This window comes from Juglans microcarpa x Juglans regia, chromosome 3S (genome assembly GCF_004785595.1).
Source record: "Juglans microcarpa x Juglans regia isolate MS1-56 chromosome 3S, Jm3101_v1.0, whole genome shotgun sequence".
In the NCBI taxonomy this organism is placed as follows: domain Eukaryota; kingdom Viridiplantae; phylum Streptophyta; class Magnoliopsida; order Fagales; family Juglandaceae; genus Juglans; species Juglans microcarpa x Juglans regia.
Window position 1 is genome coordinate 10887145 of NC_054599.1, and position 14609 is coordinate 10901753.

Consider the following 14609-nt stretch of genomic DNA (forward strand, 5'->3'; position numbering starts at 1 on the left):
ATCCTATTTTGATCATATTAAATAGTATGTGACATATTCATCATCATTAGATGATAAAAAAATATGCAATAAATAATCATTTAATGGTGATAAATGTGTCACACCTTACTTAGTGGAATGAAAGTAGGATAATAATATGATATATAGAATTTTCCTTTCTTATATATAAAAAACGAACTTTGAGTAATACTACTCATCGTCCTTTTTCTCATCATACTCTCATTATCTTATGATGTGGCATTAGATGATTGGTTCACAAGTGAAATATAATAAATAGTATCTAATCATCTAATATCACAATATGAAATAATGAGAGAATCATGAGAAAGAAGATGATGAATATATTTATTGACTAACTTTATTTTGAACACGTGTATTAAAACAATTTCTTTTTCTTTTTCTTTTTATTGGTTATTGTTTCCAGTTTTTTAGTCAGGAACCAAACCACTAAAAGCATCACGTCTCTTAACTCTGGTCGTTTTCAGAGAACGGTTGTTTCAGGTAATACTTTTCTTGCCCATACTTTTCATGTACATGACCGGCAACCATATTTCTTACTATTTTCTTTTATTTTTTTTTAACACAATAGAAGTTTAGAACAGCTATCTATGTTACTATGTATTCCCGGCGATTAGAAGGAAGAAAAAAAAAAGGCATGTGCTGTTGTTTAGGGTTGAGGTTCAAAACCTAGTACAGATAGAATTATTTATTTTGTCTAAAATAACAAATGTCAGAGTCTCATAAACAGGATCTCCCTCTGAAATTAATTCGTTATAATTCGGACATGTAAACTTATAATGATGGAAATGAAAAGGTTAACGATATACATATAATAAATTTTTTAAAGACAACCAAGCATAATTATTTAAGCTGTCACTGTTACAGAGAATGACAACTCTTCTAGCAGAAAGGTTCTCCTTTGTGGAAACAGGTTTAGCTGGCATGGAATAAAAACTGTCATTATCTTTAATATTGAACTTCGTAAAATCTCGTACTGACTGTACTTATTTTCTATTAAATCCGGCGGTTGAAATTCAGCTGTGACACATGGAAATAACAGCAGTGTGCTTATACTGAATATCAGTGGCGACCAAATTTGAGCGACATTGTTTATCCGTAGTGGTTGGATTAGGTCTTCCCTAGCTATGTTCTATATGGTGATTTTATCCTACTTTTTCCGCGAAACGACCAAACTACCCTCTCTGCCACTGATACGACTGCTGTGAGTACGTAGCGCCGGCCGCTCCATGCAACCGAACCAAACGTGCAGGTAAACTACGACAAGCTGAGAGGAGCCTGTAAGGTAAACTACCGAATGTAACAGTAATGTTCTAGCTTAAGCTGAATTCGGCCCAGTGTTTTCCATTACACAAAATCAAGTTCATGTCTGTCTCCGTAATTCTTTCCTTCTCTATATTACGGTTGGTTTGATTATTTTTCTTTGTTTTTGTTTTTAATAAATGGCTTAATTTGATTTTTTTTTTTCACTTTTATTTGAAATTTTACAGTCAGGACCGAAGGGGATGGGTGATGAAGGAAAATTTGTCTGGAAGTGAGTAAGAAGACACAAAATGTGAAAGAGAGAGAGAGAGAGAGAGAGAGAGAGAGAGGTGTTCATGCTGCTCTCACACACACACCATACCATGTCGTTATGTGGCTTGTGATTGGGTCCACCAAGTTGTTTGCCATTACTCTTTTCTCCCTCTGCCAAAAATTAATTTCCATTATGTACATTTAATTTATATATATATGGTAGGAAAGAATTTAGCAAAATCTGGAAAACTGAAAAAGAGCAAAGAAGTAATAAAGGAAAAAAAAAAAATTGAAAACATTCGAGGTATGTGTTACTTTGTAGGTATAACACCAAATCAGAGAAGAAGTACCTGATCAGTAAAACATCACCTGGTAAAGAAAAAAAATGCAATTAAAACAAGAGAAACAAATAGTAGAGGAGAAGCACCGAATGGCCACTGTTTTTTTTTTTTTTTTTTTTTTTTTTGGCCTTCGACTTTGCTTTAGTCAGTTATCTTTGATCTTTTCATATATTTTTCGCCTTTAGGTTTCTGTCAAATCCGCGCAAGAGCTCGGAGTCGCCCATCTTCCAGATTTGAGATAATTTGATTGCCCAAAGGAGGATTCAGCTAATTGCATGTGGGTTTTGGTTTCTCCAATCCAGATGCTTTTGCGAGGAGAAGGGAGCTTTTCTTTGAAGATGGCTGCTTCGTCTTCGTCGGTACTGCCAGTCGTTGGAATTAGAGAAGAGGATCAGAACCAGATGATGCAACAGATTTCCTCCGCACCGAATTCATCCATACCTCCAGCTCCAAAGAAAAAGAGAAACCAACCAGGAACACCATGCAAGTATACTTGGCCTTTTTATTATTATTATTATTCATGTTATTATCAAAGATCTATATCTATTATGAGTAATTAATCTCTTGCCAATTCTACAAGATTCAGTACCCTTCTTCGTTCAATTAGTTTTCTATGATTTTCTTGCTACTTGAAAAGATAAATCCATTACGGGAAATTAAACAGATTTCGACACTGTTTATAATATTTGAGTTACGAGAATTTGGTATATATGAATGTGCTTCTTTAATCGACGTCTTCTTCGGAGATTTCTCTGGTTATTAATATCTGAATTTTCTAATATATATAGTATAATATTGTTTGGCATTAATTTTTTTTCCATGACAGATCCAGATGCGGAGGTAATCGCACTATCTCCCAAGACCCTAATGGCAACAAACAGATTCATATGTGAGGTATGCAACAAAGGGTTCCAAAGGGAGCAAAACCTACAGCTCCACAGAAGAGGACACAACCTGCCTTGGAAGCTAAAGCAGAAGACTACAAAAGAATTACCAAAAAGAAAGGTCTATCTGTGCCCCGAGCCCACATGCGTCCACCACGACCCTTTGAGGGCTCTCGGCGACCTCACTGGCATCAAAAAGCACTACTCTCGAAAGCACGGCGAGAAGAAATGGAAGTGCGAGAAGTGCTCCAAGAGATATGCCGTGCAGTCTGATTGGAAGGCCCATTCCAAAACCTGTGGCACTAGAGAATACAGATGTGACTGCGGCACCCTCTTCTCTAGGTGATGATCAATATTTATCTCGTTCTTCATAATCTTGTTCATTTATCACACTCGTATGCGCGCCTAGTAGTACTGATGGAGAGATAATTACGCGAGGATCCGGCTGGGTTGGTATTTTTTTTAGGGCTAGATTCCTCAAGTGACAGCTGATCAAAGAAAGTAGTTCCGATGCTTTCTGTTCTGTCTTGGTTACACTTCTCTTCCTCGTCCGATCATCTGCCTATCTATCTCTCTTCTCACACGCAAACTCGAGAGAAAAACACGCACTATTACGGTATTTGCATCGGTTTGGTGGAGAAGGAAATAGCAGAAAACATGTTCCGACGTGAGGTCTCCCTGAAACAGGCACGGACGTATGTTTCGTACTCCAAAAAAGAAAAAATTATTCCCGTGTAAAAATGCCTCGAAAGTACCGCCAGTTAGGCATTTTATATTTTAGGCCATTCACGTGTTGCTACCTATTCCATGTAGAGGGTGACGGTGTTGCTACCAGCAGCTTTGTTCTGTTATGGTTGGCTAGATGTGATCAGTTCTCCACAGAACTGATACTCAGATGCCATTTTTCACCGAGTTCGCTGTTTTAGAGCAGCTGTCGTCTCACGAGTACAGAATGGCGCGCGGTCGAATGGGGTTGAGAGTACTTCTATTGAATTTCTTAGTTAAAAAATGCGAAAACTTCGGTTGACCTGAGCACAATTTAAGCCTGGATATTAAAACATATATATCATGGGATTTCACATTAACTGAAGCAGGAGTTCTCAAATTGTTTCTTCATATTGTTTTGTTCATAAAGTTGAAACACGTTCTTATGTTGCTTTTATTGAAGTACAGGTTCTTGAAATGTTACAGTACTTACGAACTCTTGGGAAGTTTCTTTTAATTTCCTTCTTAGTTCTTCACATCCTTCTCTACCTACTTACTCATGGTTTCTAATAGCTTCTCCCTATAGTTTATTTTTGGTATCGTTGAGAATATTGCAAATTATCATGATCTTTCTGCAGTCGCCTTTAAAATTACGCCATTGTTGAATTAATTAGTTAATTGGTAAGACAGTTCCTTAGCATTTTTTTGTTTAAATGATCGTACGTTTTATAGATTCTGAATATTATCTTTCTTTTTTCATCTCCCTTGTTTTCTAGAGTTGAATTGCAGTATTTCTTTTTCCTTCTTTGCTAAGTATTATTGCAACCGTAGGCATGACATCCACTAAAAGTCTTGTGTCGGCCTCCGGCATTGTCCTTTTTACCATCTTGGCAAGGACGACTAATGGCCGTTTTTTATTCTTTTTTTTTTTTTTTAACAATAATTGTATCAGGCGGGACAGTTTTATAACTCACAGGGCATTTTGTGATGCATTGGCTCGAGAAACTTCAAGACACCCTCCCAGCTTGAGCACTACCATGGGCAGTCACTTATATGGAAGAAACAACATGGGAATAAGCTTATCTCAAGTGGGTTCTCAATTTTCCTCCATACAAGACCAGAATAGCCAAACGAGTGAAATATTATTTGACGGTGCCAGACAAAGTCAATTCCATCATATCCTTCCCACGGGAATTGGTTCCTCGTTCAGATCACCACAACCCTTGCACTCTTCTGCTTTTTTCGTGCAGGAATCGACCCTAAACTATGAGCCGGAGAACCCATCTCAGCAAGGGTTTTCACCAAACAAATCCTTGCATGGACTAATGCAATTCTCTAACTTTCAAAACAGCACAAGTACCAACCCTCCAACTGCGAACAATCTCTTCAACCTCAACTTCCTCTCCAGCAGCAGTGCTAGCAGCGGCAGCAATATTGTGAACACTAACAACATCAATCTTTCATCTTCAGGTTTGCTAATGCCCAATCATTTCGACAATGATGTTGGTACCTGTAGGGGTAATGAAGGGTCGAGTATCTTCTCGGGAAACGTAACGGCTGATCATCAAATCACGACAGGCCCGGCTTTTCTCCATGGCTCATCGATTCGAAGCAAAAATGACAACCTGCCTATGTCTGCAACTTCACTGCTCCAAAAGGCTGCTCAAATGGGTTCAACATCAAGCAAGAATAGTGCCTCACCGCTAAGAACGTTCGGAAGTTCTGCCTCAAGAAGCACCAAATCTGATATGGCGCCGCTTGTACCCGGCAGCTTAAACAGTATGTTTGGCGGAAATGGGAACCATGTCCAAGACCTAATGAATTCCTTTAATGCTACTGGAAATTCCATTTTCGGAAGTGGGTCAGGAGGGCTCCCTAGATTTGATGGATACCATGCAAACATGAGCAATTTAGAAAACATGGACGAACGTCAGAATCTACATCAAAATCCCACAAGGAGCGTTGGAGCGTCTGATAGTTTAACCAGAGACTTTCTTGGGGTCGGACAGATAGTGAGAAGCATGAGCGGGATTTCGCAGAGAGAACAGCAAATACAGCACCAGCAACAACATGGCATGGATCCGAGCTCCTCGTACTCGGACAGGAATACTGCGCCCTCAAGCCAATCTTTTGGAGGTGGAGGGGGCTATCCGTGACCGATCCAAAAGAATAGCTGCTGCTCAAAGAAAAAGTACTGAGGTACGTGTAAAAAACTAGCGACGAATTAAATTGATCATAAGGCTCAAGCAAGTTGGATATATTTTCAGCTTATTAAATTAGGTTTATCATCTTTGGATTCTTTACGATCTTTTCTATTTCTCTGACGCACTGTTTTGCATGGGGGGCAGTCGTGACTTGCAGTAGTACTTTTGTTTCTATTCTTGTCTTGTTGTACTTATTTTCATTTTATCTATCATTTCTCTTACGTTTTATACGCTGGCAGAGTCACGAGTTCTAGACATAGGATGCCTACAAATTAATCTCTACCATATATGCTCGGCCATAATGTACTTGTCATATTGCGTTTAGGCCAGATACACTAACCCCAGATAGACACAATATTATTCCCAAATAAATATTAGGTTCACCAGAATTAGAATTATCATAATACCACCTCGTTTTTTTTCACAATTCCTTTTAATTCATCTAATATAATCTAATTATTATAATTTTCTTAAATTCTCACATAAAATAAAATAAATAATTTAATTTTTTAAAATTTTAAAATAAAAATAATATTAAAAAAATATATTCTAACAATATTTTATTTAACTTTTAACTTTAATCTCAACTCATCTTATATCATCTCATTTCATCAGTGAAAACAAACAAACGAGGCAAGGTTTTGAGCTTTGTTTTCAATTTTTTTCTTCCTAATTAACTAGAAAGGAAATATTCCCCTGCTCATGGCACTACAAGAAAAACGGACTTTTGTGACCAGTTAATTCCAGCGAAATGACTATTTGTAACTAAAATTGATTGCGAATAGTCTTTTAGTTGTAATAAATTGATCACAAAAGTCCGTTTTTCTTGTAGTGTGATGTATGAGAAGGAAGTGTTTAGTTGTAGGCTGGTACTTTATACTCCTCAGTTTCATGTATTTTTCTGTGTAAACGAACAAATATATATAAAATGTTTTCGTTTTTGGGTAATTCATGAAAAAATGTACAATGCCTGCATCATGTACTGGAACAATTAAAGCATATAAAACAAGCATGAATACTTGAAAATACAGTTGTAGAATGTTTTAATGTACGTAGGTGCGGGCCGTTGTACTTCCTGATCAGTGGCAACTGCACGTGGTTTACGCGTACGTACTTCTGCGGGCATGTTCTCCCAGATTTACATATATAGTCTCGTGATGCTCTAGATCATATCCTGGGTTCCCCATATATAGCGAGTTAAGAATAACCATGAGTTTTCGTAGCACACCTACATATATATATATATATATATTGTATTTATGAAAACTAGTTTTTGGATAGTGGTATAAGTCTAATGGCCAATGGCTATATATATAAGTTTTATATAATAATATCTGACACTAAAAATGCAGCAGACTTGATAAGAATTAATGAAATCTCTTACACCGATATCGTATAACTTCAGAAAATTACCTCAAAGAAATCCACAGTACAATAAGAAGAGTAGAGAAAAAAAAAAAAACACAATCAAGTATTATTTTAATCTCGAAATAAATAAAATAAAGATGATCCGTTCGTGAAAAAGAAATCCTAAATACTTAAATTATTATTACAACGTAACCATATATAATTTTGTTTGTTTTTGATAGTAACAGAACGTACTTTTCATTAATAAAATAAATTTTACAGATATTTGTCAATTCAAATGGCTTGAGAAATAAATTAGTCTGGAAAACAATATTTCCGGCCACCACGTTGAGATATCCTCAACATTCCAAGCAAACCGGGCAAGTTTGTGAGCAACCCGATTGCCTTCTCTATACACATAATATTGTTTTTTGCACTCAGCATATATATATATACACAACCATATATAATTAAAACTCTAGTAAATATATAATTAATTATGCAAAAATAAAACGGAATCAATGCAGGGGAAAGTTTTCTGGACCTGCAGGGTGCCTATATATCGTGCCTATATACAGGAAAATTACATGCTAGCTCGTATAAGTGAAATACATGACTCAACCTTCAGTATAAGGAAATACATGACTCACCCTTCAGTATTACATGGAAGGTTTCCCTAGAGAGTAGAGATTGATCATAACACAGAATAGAAGAAGATTCTTATTGCAATAAAACAAAAGGTTAAAGGCAATGTTTGGTTGAGAGAAAATTAACTGAATAATATTTTGAATTATCTTTTATATTGGGATAATTTGTAAAATTGGACATATATATATATATTTAGGTAGAATTAAAAATTTGCTTGAATATATATAGGGTTTTAGTTTAGTTTTTGTTTCAATTTATTATAAATAAGTTTTGTTTTTTCTATTTTTCACCTTTCATTGAAATCTAAATGATTGGTTGAAAACATGAAAAGACCTTGAAAAAAAAAATTAAGATTGAATGCAAATCTTTTCCATAAAACAGTTAAATTATAACAACCTCAAACTTATATTGAAAAGATATATATACATAACTAGCGTTTATATGGGTTAAGTTTGGAGTGGTCTGTAAGTATAAGGGAAAATTACAGCAATCATGTCTTTGATTAAACGTGCATGGAGATAAAGAAAAGAGGTACGTGTGCACGTGTGTGTGTGTGTGTATATATATATATATATATATATACACTAAAATACCAAACAAAATACTTCAAACACAAGCCAAATACCGTAAAATTATGAAGTAAAATATTTAGAGATAAAACAAAAAAGATAAAAATTCGAAAATACCACTTAAAATAATTATCCATATCTCACACCCATATTAGGGCTTCACTTGTTGAAAGCGACTCATTCTCAAGTTTGAATCAAAATAATCATCATGATATAGATCAGATCAATAAGATGCATCTAATGTTGTCAAAATGCCATATATATGTAATGTTTGAAAGGAAATCCAAGCCACATCTAAGCCTAAACTCCAAAAGGATCTACCAATAATACAATTAGAACCTTGTTGGAATCATTATAAGGAGCAAAATCTCTCTCCCAAGTAATATGAATTTTTGTTCACTACCTACACTCAATACTTTAGTACAATGTATCACAATCTTGCCTCCTTTAAATTTATGATGTCCACGTCTAGCAATTCAATCCTATGTGGCATTAGTTAGTGGTGCTACTCGCCCATACGGGGGCGGGGGCAGGGGCAAACCCTTGGTCCGTAGCCCCCCGTCCATTGCCCACCCACGACTACACAGTTGTATAAAACAAAAAAAAAATCACAAATCCACAAAAAATCTACAAAAATTATTTTCAAAGTAATAAACATTAAAAAAAAGGAAAGAGAGAGAGAGAGAGAGAGAGAGAGAGAGTTGAGAGATGAATTTCTTTGACCTTAGAAGCAAAGGACAGTGTCGCAACGAGGGAGAGATTGAGAGTCGGTTGTTGAGTTGTCGAGAGAGGCTAAGAGTAGAGATGAATTTGAGGAAAGAGAGCGGGGCTGGGATTAAATTAAGCTCCCGCCCAAAAAACGTCATTGCTTTTTAAAAAAAAATCGTCATCAAAATGACGTCATTTTTGTAACAAACTTTTATATATATATATAGAGAGAGAGAGGATTGGACTTAAGCCCAGCCCAGGTGTGGGGGGCTAGGAATGGGTCAATCCACGCCCCTCCACTACACCCTTTTCTCCCTACGCACTAGTCAAGTCCTATACTTTTCAAAGAACATTAAGGAATGCATAATAATTGGGTGCATTTAATCAAATATCCATACTGTAATGTCACAAAATAGATGACAAGACGTACCTTTGGAACATTCAACTATAATTTTACCAAAGCAAGGAATGTCTTTAACTTGGAACATTTGCAGCCTTGTTCTGAATTTTTTAGATATGTTTGAATGGTAAATGAATAAAGCTTGTAAACTCTCCACCCGTTTTGCATGGCTACAATCAGGCCGACTTATGTTGCCTATTGATCAGAAACTTCAAGCATCGTGATTAGAATAAAGAACAAACTCCTTGGGTCAAAGATAATGACTCGAGCAATACGAGTTTTGTCGAAAAGCATAGAACATCTTTTCATAGGTAGAGTAATGCCTTTGTCATGTATCATTCAACTTCTCATTGAAATAGTCAATACGCTTACCTCACTACAATAGATTTTGGCTTTTGTGACAGATGAAACCATCACAAAAAATAAACAAATCGTTATAAATACATGATGGTTTGAGACCATCACCTGAAAGGTGTTACAGAAAATAATTTTTGACGGTTTGCTGTTCAACCCTCACATCATGGAGGATGAACCGACACACTTGAAATAACCTCTCAAACCTCTTATCAAACTAGACTTGCTCCCGAGCACTTGCATGAATACGTCCACGTTACTAGGAGAGGATTCCTTAGAGCCTGACTGCATCTTAATCATTTTTCTGCTACAATTACAAAGAAAACACACAATAAGTAGCATATTAAAAGAAATGAAGAATGAAACATAATATGTATTCACATTTTGCATAATTTATTCACAAAAAATAACCTCACTTACATAATTATCTTTAGCGACAGGATTAATCCACTCATTGTGCTCATCAATGTGAGTAGCAGCGTAAACATGAATGAAGGAGAAATTTTCAGGATCATCACATTTCTAACAAAGTCATATTAATAATTTTAAAAAATAATGTTAGTACTTAAATAAAAGAACATAATAAAAATGAGTGAGTTTTAAGAAGTTATTAATTACCATTTTATCGACAAGACGTTGGAATGACCTTGAACCAGTGTGATGGTAGATTATCGAAGCCATTCTATTCTATACATTGATAGAACTTAAGTGCTACAAGATTAATAAAAAATGTTAACTATAATATATGGAAATAATATATTAATATATAAGTTATAGGGGATAAATCTAGAATACCTGATAATCTGGACTTGTGAAAATATCATAACACTTCCTCCAATCGTCTAACTTCATTTTCTGAAAAGGGGATTGAATAGTCTCTTTCAACGTCTTGAATTTATTGAAGTGGTCATGACATCGTCCATTGTGATGCCGAAATAATATAGCCATCAACTCATTCACAGTTCGCACATCCTCGCTATAGTCAAAATTGAGATCGAATTCATCCTAAGAAATGAATTATGTCAAAAATATGAAATCAAAACATCTCTAAAAAATTTACTATTGTATATAAACTCACTAGTACATGACTCTGAATGTGATCATTAACCTCATTCGGAACATCTGTACATGATCACTCATAAAATGTGGCATACGTTCGAACTAGTGTGCTGAAATAGGAGGAAAGCGATGTTGCACTATCAGCCACACCCCTAGTGAAGTTATCAGTTATATTGTTGATCTTGATTTTTCGGTGCCTTCTATTTTTTCCGAGAGCAAGGCCATTTTTTAAGCAATGTTCGCGACATGACAAGGTATCAACTAATATTTTTAAAATTATTAAATACAGTCCCCAAAGTATTGAAATATAATTAATTATCAACAAAATTTCCTTACTGGTAGGTGTCGACTGACTGTCTGTCTCTAGTGTATCAACTTGTTCAGGAGCGAAGTCCTCAGTTGGGGAGTTGTGAACGAGTTCAGGACTTGGGGGAGAAAGCATATTTCTTCGTTGTCGTTTTAATGGCATTCTTGAAAATGATTAATATTTAAAAAAAAAAAATTAGTATAGAATAACTTATAAAAAAAATGTATTGTACTGTCACCTATATAAATAAAATATTTAATACTTTTATTCTTCTTCTCTAGATGTATTTTTCATGCTTGTTTCAGAATCAACTTCAATAACATCTTCGTCATCATCATCTTCTTCTTCGTCTTCTTCATCGACTTCCTCTTCGGACTCTTCTTCTTCTTCTTCAGACTCTTCTTCTTCTTCCTCACTTACTTCAACTGAGTGATCATTTAATACTGATGGGTCAAGATGTATGGGTGGGACGTCATCTCTATATAAGTGAATTAGTTCAAGTGCACCAAGGTCAAAAATAAATTGATACCCCCATCTTCAGGGTAGGCCTCTATAATTAGAGTGTCATCTTCATCTCCACTATGATCGTGATCCGCTATGATTCCTGCATCATAGAGATTCCAAGGAATAAGTTTCTGTATGACTCGCCAAGTTATCTCTCCACTATCTTCATCGGCCCCTTTCATTGGATCAACCAAGTAATAGACTTGGGTAGCTTGACAAGCCAATAGGAATGGATCATCTTCGTACCATTTACATGCAGTATTGACACTCATAAAGTGACTATCCCTATGTATCGAAACCTAACCACCACCTAGATCCCACCAATCACATTTAAAAACATATGTCACATTCCCACCTAGGTATTTTAATCCGATAATGTCACGTATGACACCATAGTAGTCAATATCATCTATTCCATGACTTCTCTTGACCAACACACCACAATTTTGCGTCTTTCGATTACGTTCACGGTCCATAGTATGGAATCTATAACCTCACATCGTACATGCAGTGTATCGAAGTGCTCAGTGTGAAGGACCATGGGCCAATGCATGTAATTCAAAAGAAACTGATGTGGAATCATGAGCAAATTCTTCCAAAATCTAACAATTGAAATAGTAACAAAATTATAAAAAGTTACCAAGAATTACAATGGTTCAAAAAGATTTTGTGTCATGGGACATTTAATTGCATACGCAGTGTTTAAACCATCCGGAAAATTTTTCTTTGTGTCTCACCTCTATATTCTCTACACCTTTTGTCCTAAGTTTGTCCATGTGTTCACTGTATAGAAGTACAAAAGAGTAGAATATTTGAACACATTCATTATAGTTAAAAATTTTTAATTAGAATTATTGTAAGTATGCAGCGACATACCTAAGGTAATCATCAATCTCCCGACAATTATTTAACATGTACCACTAAGCTTTTCCTAACTCTCCACCAATTAAGTCATATCCCGTTTGTGCACCCCAAGGGTCGTACATTCTAGAAAAACACTGATAGCTCACAAAGGGCAGGAGCAGCAAGATCAGCATTCTGCTCTTCACGATTAAATCATATCTCAACACCACGAAGATATAGATAGCAAAATGTCAACCATTCATTGTGTATATAAGCATCTGCTGTTGAACCCTCAGCTAGGGCTTTATTCCCAACAGTGTGTTTCAATCTACCCAAATATCTTTCAACTGGATATATTCAACGGAGCTACACCGGGCTACCTAACAGTACCTTACAAGGTAAATGTATTGCTAAATAGAACATTACATCAAAAAATGATAGTGAAATGATCTGCTCGAATTTACATAGTATGGTATCAATGTCTTATTTCATCTTCCGTAACATATCTCGATTTACTACTCGAGAGCACAAATCCTTACAAAATATTAGTATAATATATATATATATATTATTAGCTTATAATATATTAGTATACAATATTAGTTGTTAATTATACTTTATTAATATATTAACAACACTAGACTAGTATAGTATATATACTAGTACATAGTGTATAAGTATAGTATATTATAATATATATATTATACTATGAGTATAGTATACTATAGTATATATATTATAGTATAGATAATATAATATATATGATAGTAATCTAACGTATAATTTTTATAGTATAGTAATTTATGTATTGTATAGTTTACTAATGTATATAGTAATTATACAAAAAAAAAGAGTAAAAAAATTCACTGATACAGATTTTAACAACGATTATAGAGAGTCTTGTATTGGAGCATTAACATTGGTCTATGCATATGCATATGCAAAATCACCTCTTTTGCATAACCACTTTGCCATTCAAGCAAAATTTTCACATTAACTTATGCATATTTGACACAAAATAATAATAAAATATTATTTTATTATTATTAACTTTTTGCTTTTTATATATTTTTTGAAATTAACATCCAGTATATACATTTGATATTAATAATACAAATGCAATAATAAAAAATATAATTTTTTTATATATTATATTAAAAATATAATAAAATGAAAAAAAAAATATAATATATATAATATATTATAATAATAAAATGAATGTGCATGTGAAGGTTTGTTGTGTTGTTCAAAAATAGAGAAAAAGAAAGGATTGTGAGAGAGAGAGAGTGGGAGGAGAGAGAAATAATGATTAAAATATGTTTTGTGGAGTGAATAATAGTTATCCAAATTTAGATAAGTATTGTTTATAGCTAGCTAAATATTTAGATATGCATAAGCCAATGTAGAGGATTTTAGGGTCATATAATGCAAATATGACTTTCATATACATATGCATAGATCAATGTGGATGCTCTTAGCCATGAAAATCCATTGGTAAGCCCATTTATGCTAGAGAGCTTTAAGGATGGTCTCAGTGGTGTTCTCACAAGATCTTAATATAGGAAATCCTTGCTTAAAAGTTCTGTCTCAATGAATTTTTTATTCAAACCTGAATCCTCAGCAAGTATACCTAATTACTTTGGACCGCCGACCATGTATACAATAAAACACATTACAATATGTGGTCCTCCTTTGTGAAGTTTCTCTCTAGAATAGAGTAAGTCCCTTGGACTGGTTTACTAGTCTGAAGTGGTGAACATGGAGGAATAACTATCTAGGCAATGGGAAAGGCTGAGTCTCACTAAGACGGAGAAGGAAGGAGTGGTTTTACCACCTTCCTCTATGGCAAAAAATGGGAATCCAAGTCCCTTGTATTTGTTGGTGATAATTGTGGCAGACAAAAGTGTTAACAAGGAAGCCTTAAAGAGCACTATGACCAAAGTTTGGAGGTGTGAGAGCTAGATCCAATTCTCTGAAGTTAGGCTCAACAAGTTCCTCGTTGAGTTCAACAATGAACAAGACATGTTAAGGGTGGTAAAGGGTAGGCCATGGTCTTTTGATTGTTGGCTCCTGTGCCTCCAACCTTTCGATGGCTCTATGTCCATCAACGAGATGGCTTTCAACAAGGAGGAGTTTTGGCTCCAAGCTTATGACTTGCCTTTCAACTGTATGAACCAAGAGATTGGTTTCCAGCTAAGAAGTA

At 35.0% G+C, this 14609-nt stretch overlaps 1 protein-coding gene across 1 annotated transcript; it reads left to right on the forward strand.

The window, feature by feature from the left end:
• The first annotated feature begins 1963 nt into the window (after positions 1-1963).
• LOC121257813 (protein indeterminate-domain 5, chloroplastic-like) lies at positions 1964-5845 on the forward strand. The gene is made up of 3 exons (XM_041159058.1): positions 1964-2357; positions 2701-3100; positions 4416-5845. Exons 1-3 carry the CDS (start codon positions 2150-2152, stop codon positions 5617-5619), a joined length of 1812 nt encoding a protein of 603 aa, XP_041014992.1. The 5' UTR covers positions 1964-2149; the 3' UTR covers positions 5620-5845.
• Positions 5846-14609: the final 8764 nt, after the last annotated feature.

Excerpts from the sequence above, each read along its gene's own strand:
- LOC121257813 (XM_041159058.1), top strand. The coding sequence starts at position 2,150 with ATGTGGGTTTTGGTTTCTCCAATCCAGATGCTTTTGCGAGGAGAAGGG. Across the intron at positions 2,358-2,700 it reads AAACCAACCAGGAACACCAT|ATCCAGATGCGGAGGTAATC; the intron begins GCAAGTATACTT and ends TTTCCATGACAG. Across the intron at positions 3,101-4,415 it reads TGCGGCACCCTCTTCTCTAG|GCGGGACAGTTTTATAACTC; the intron begins GTGATGATCAAT and ends TAATTGTATCAG.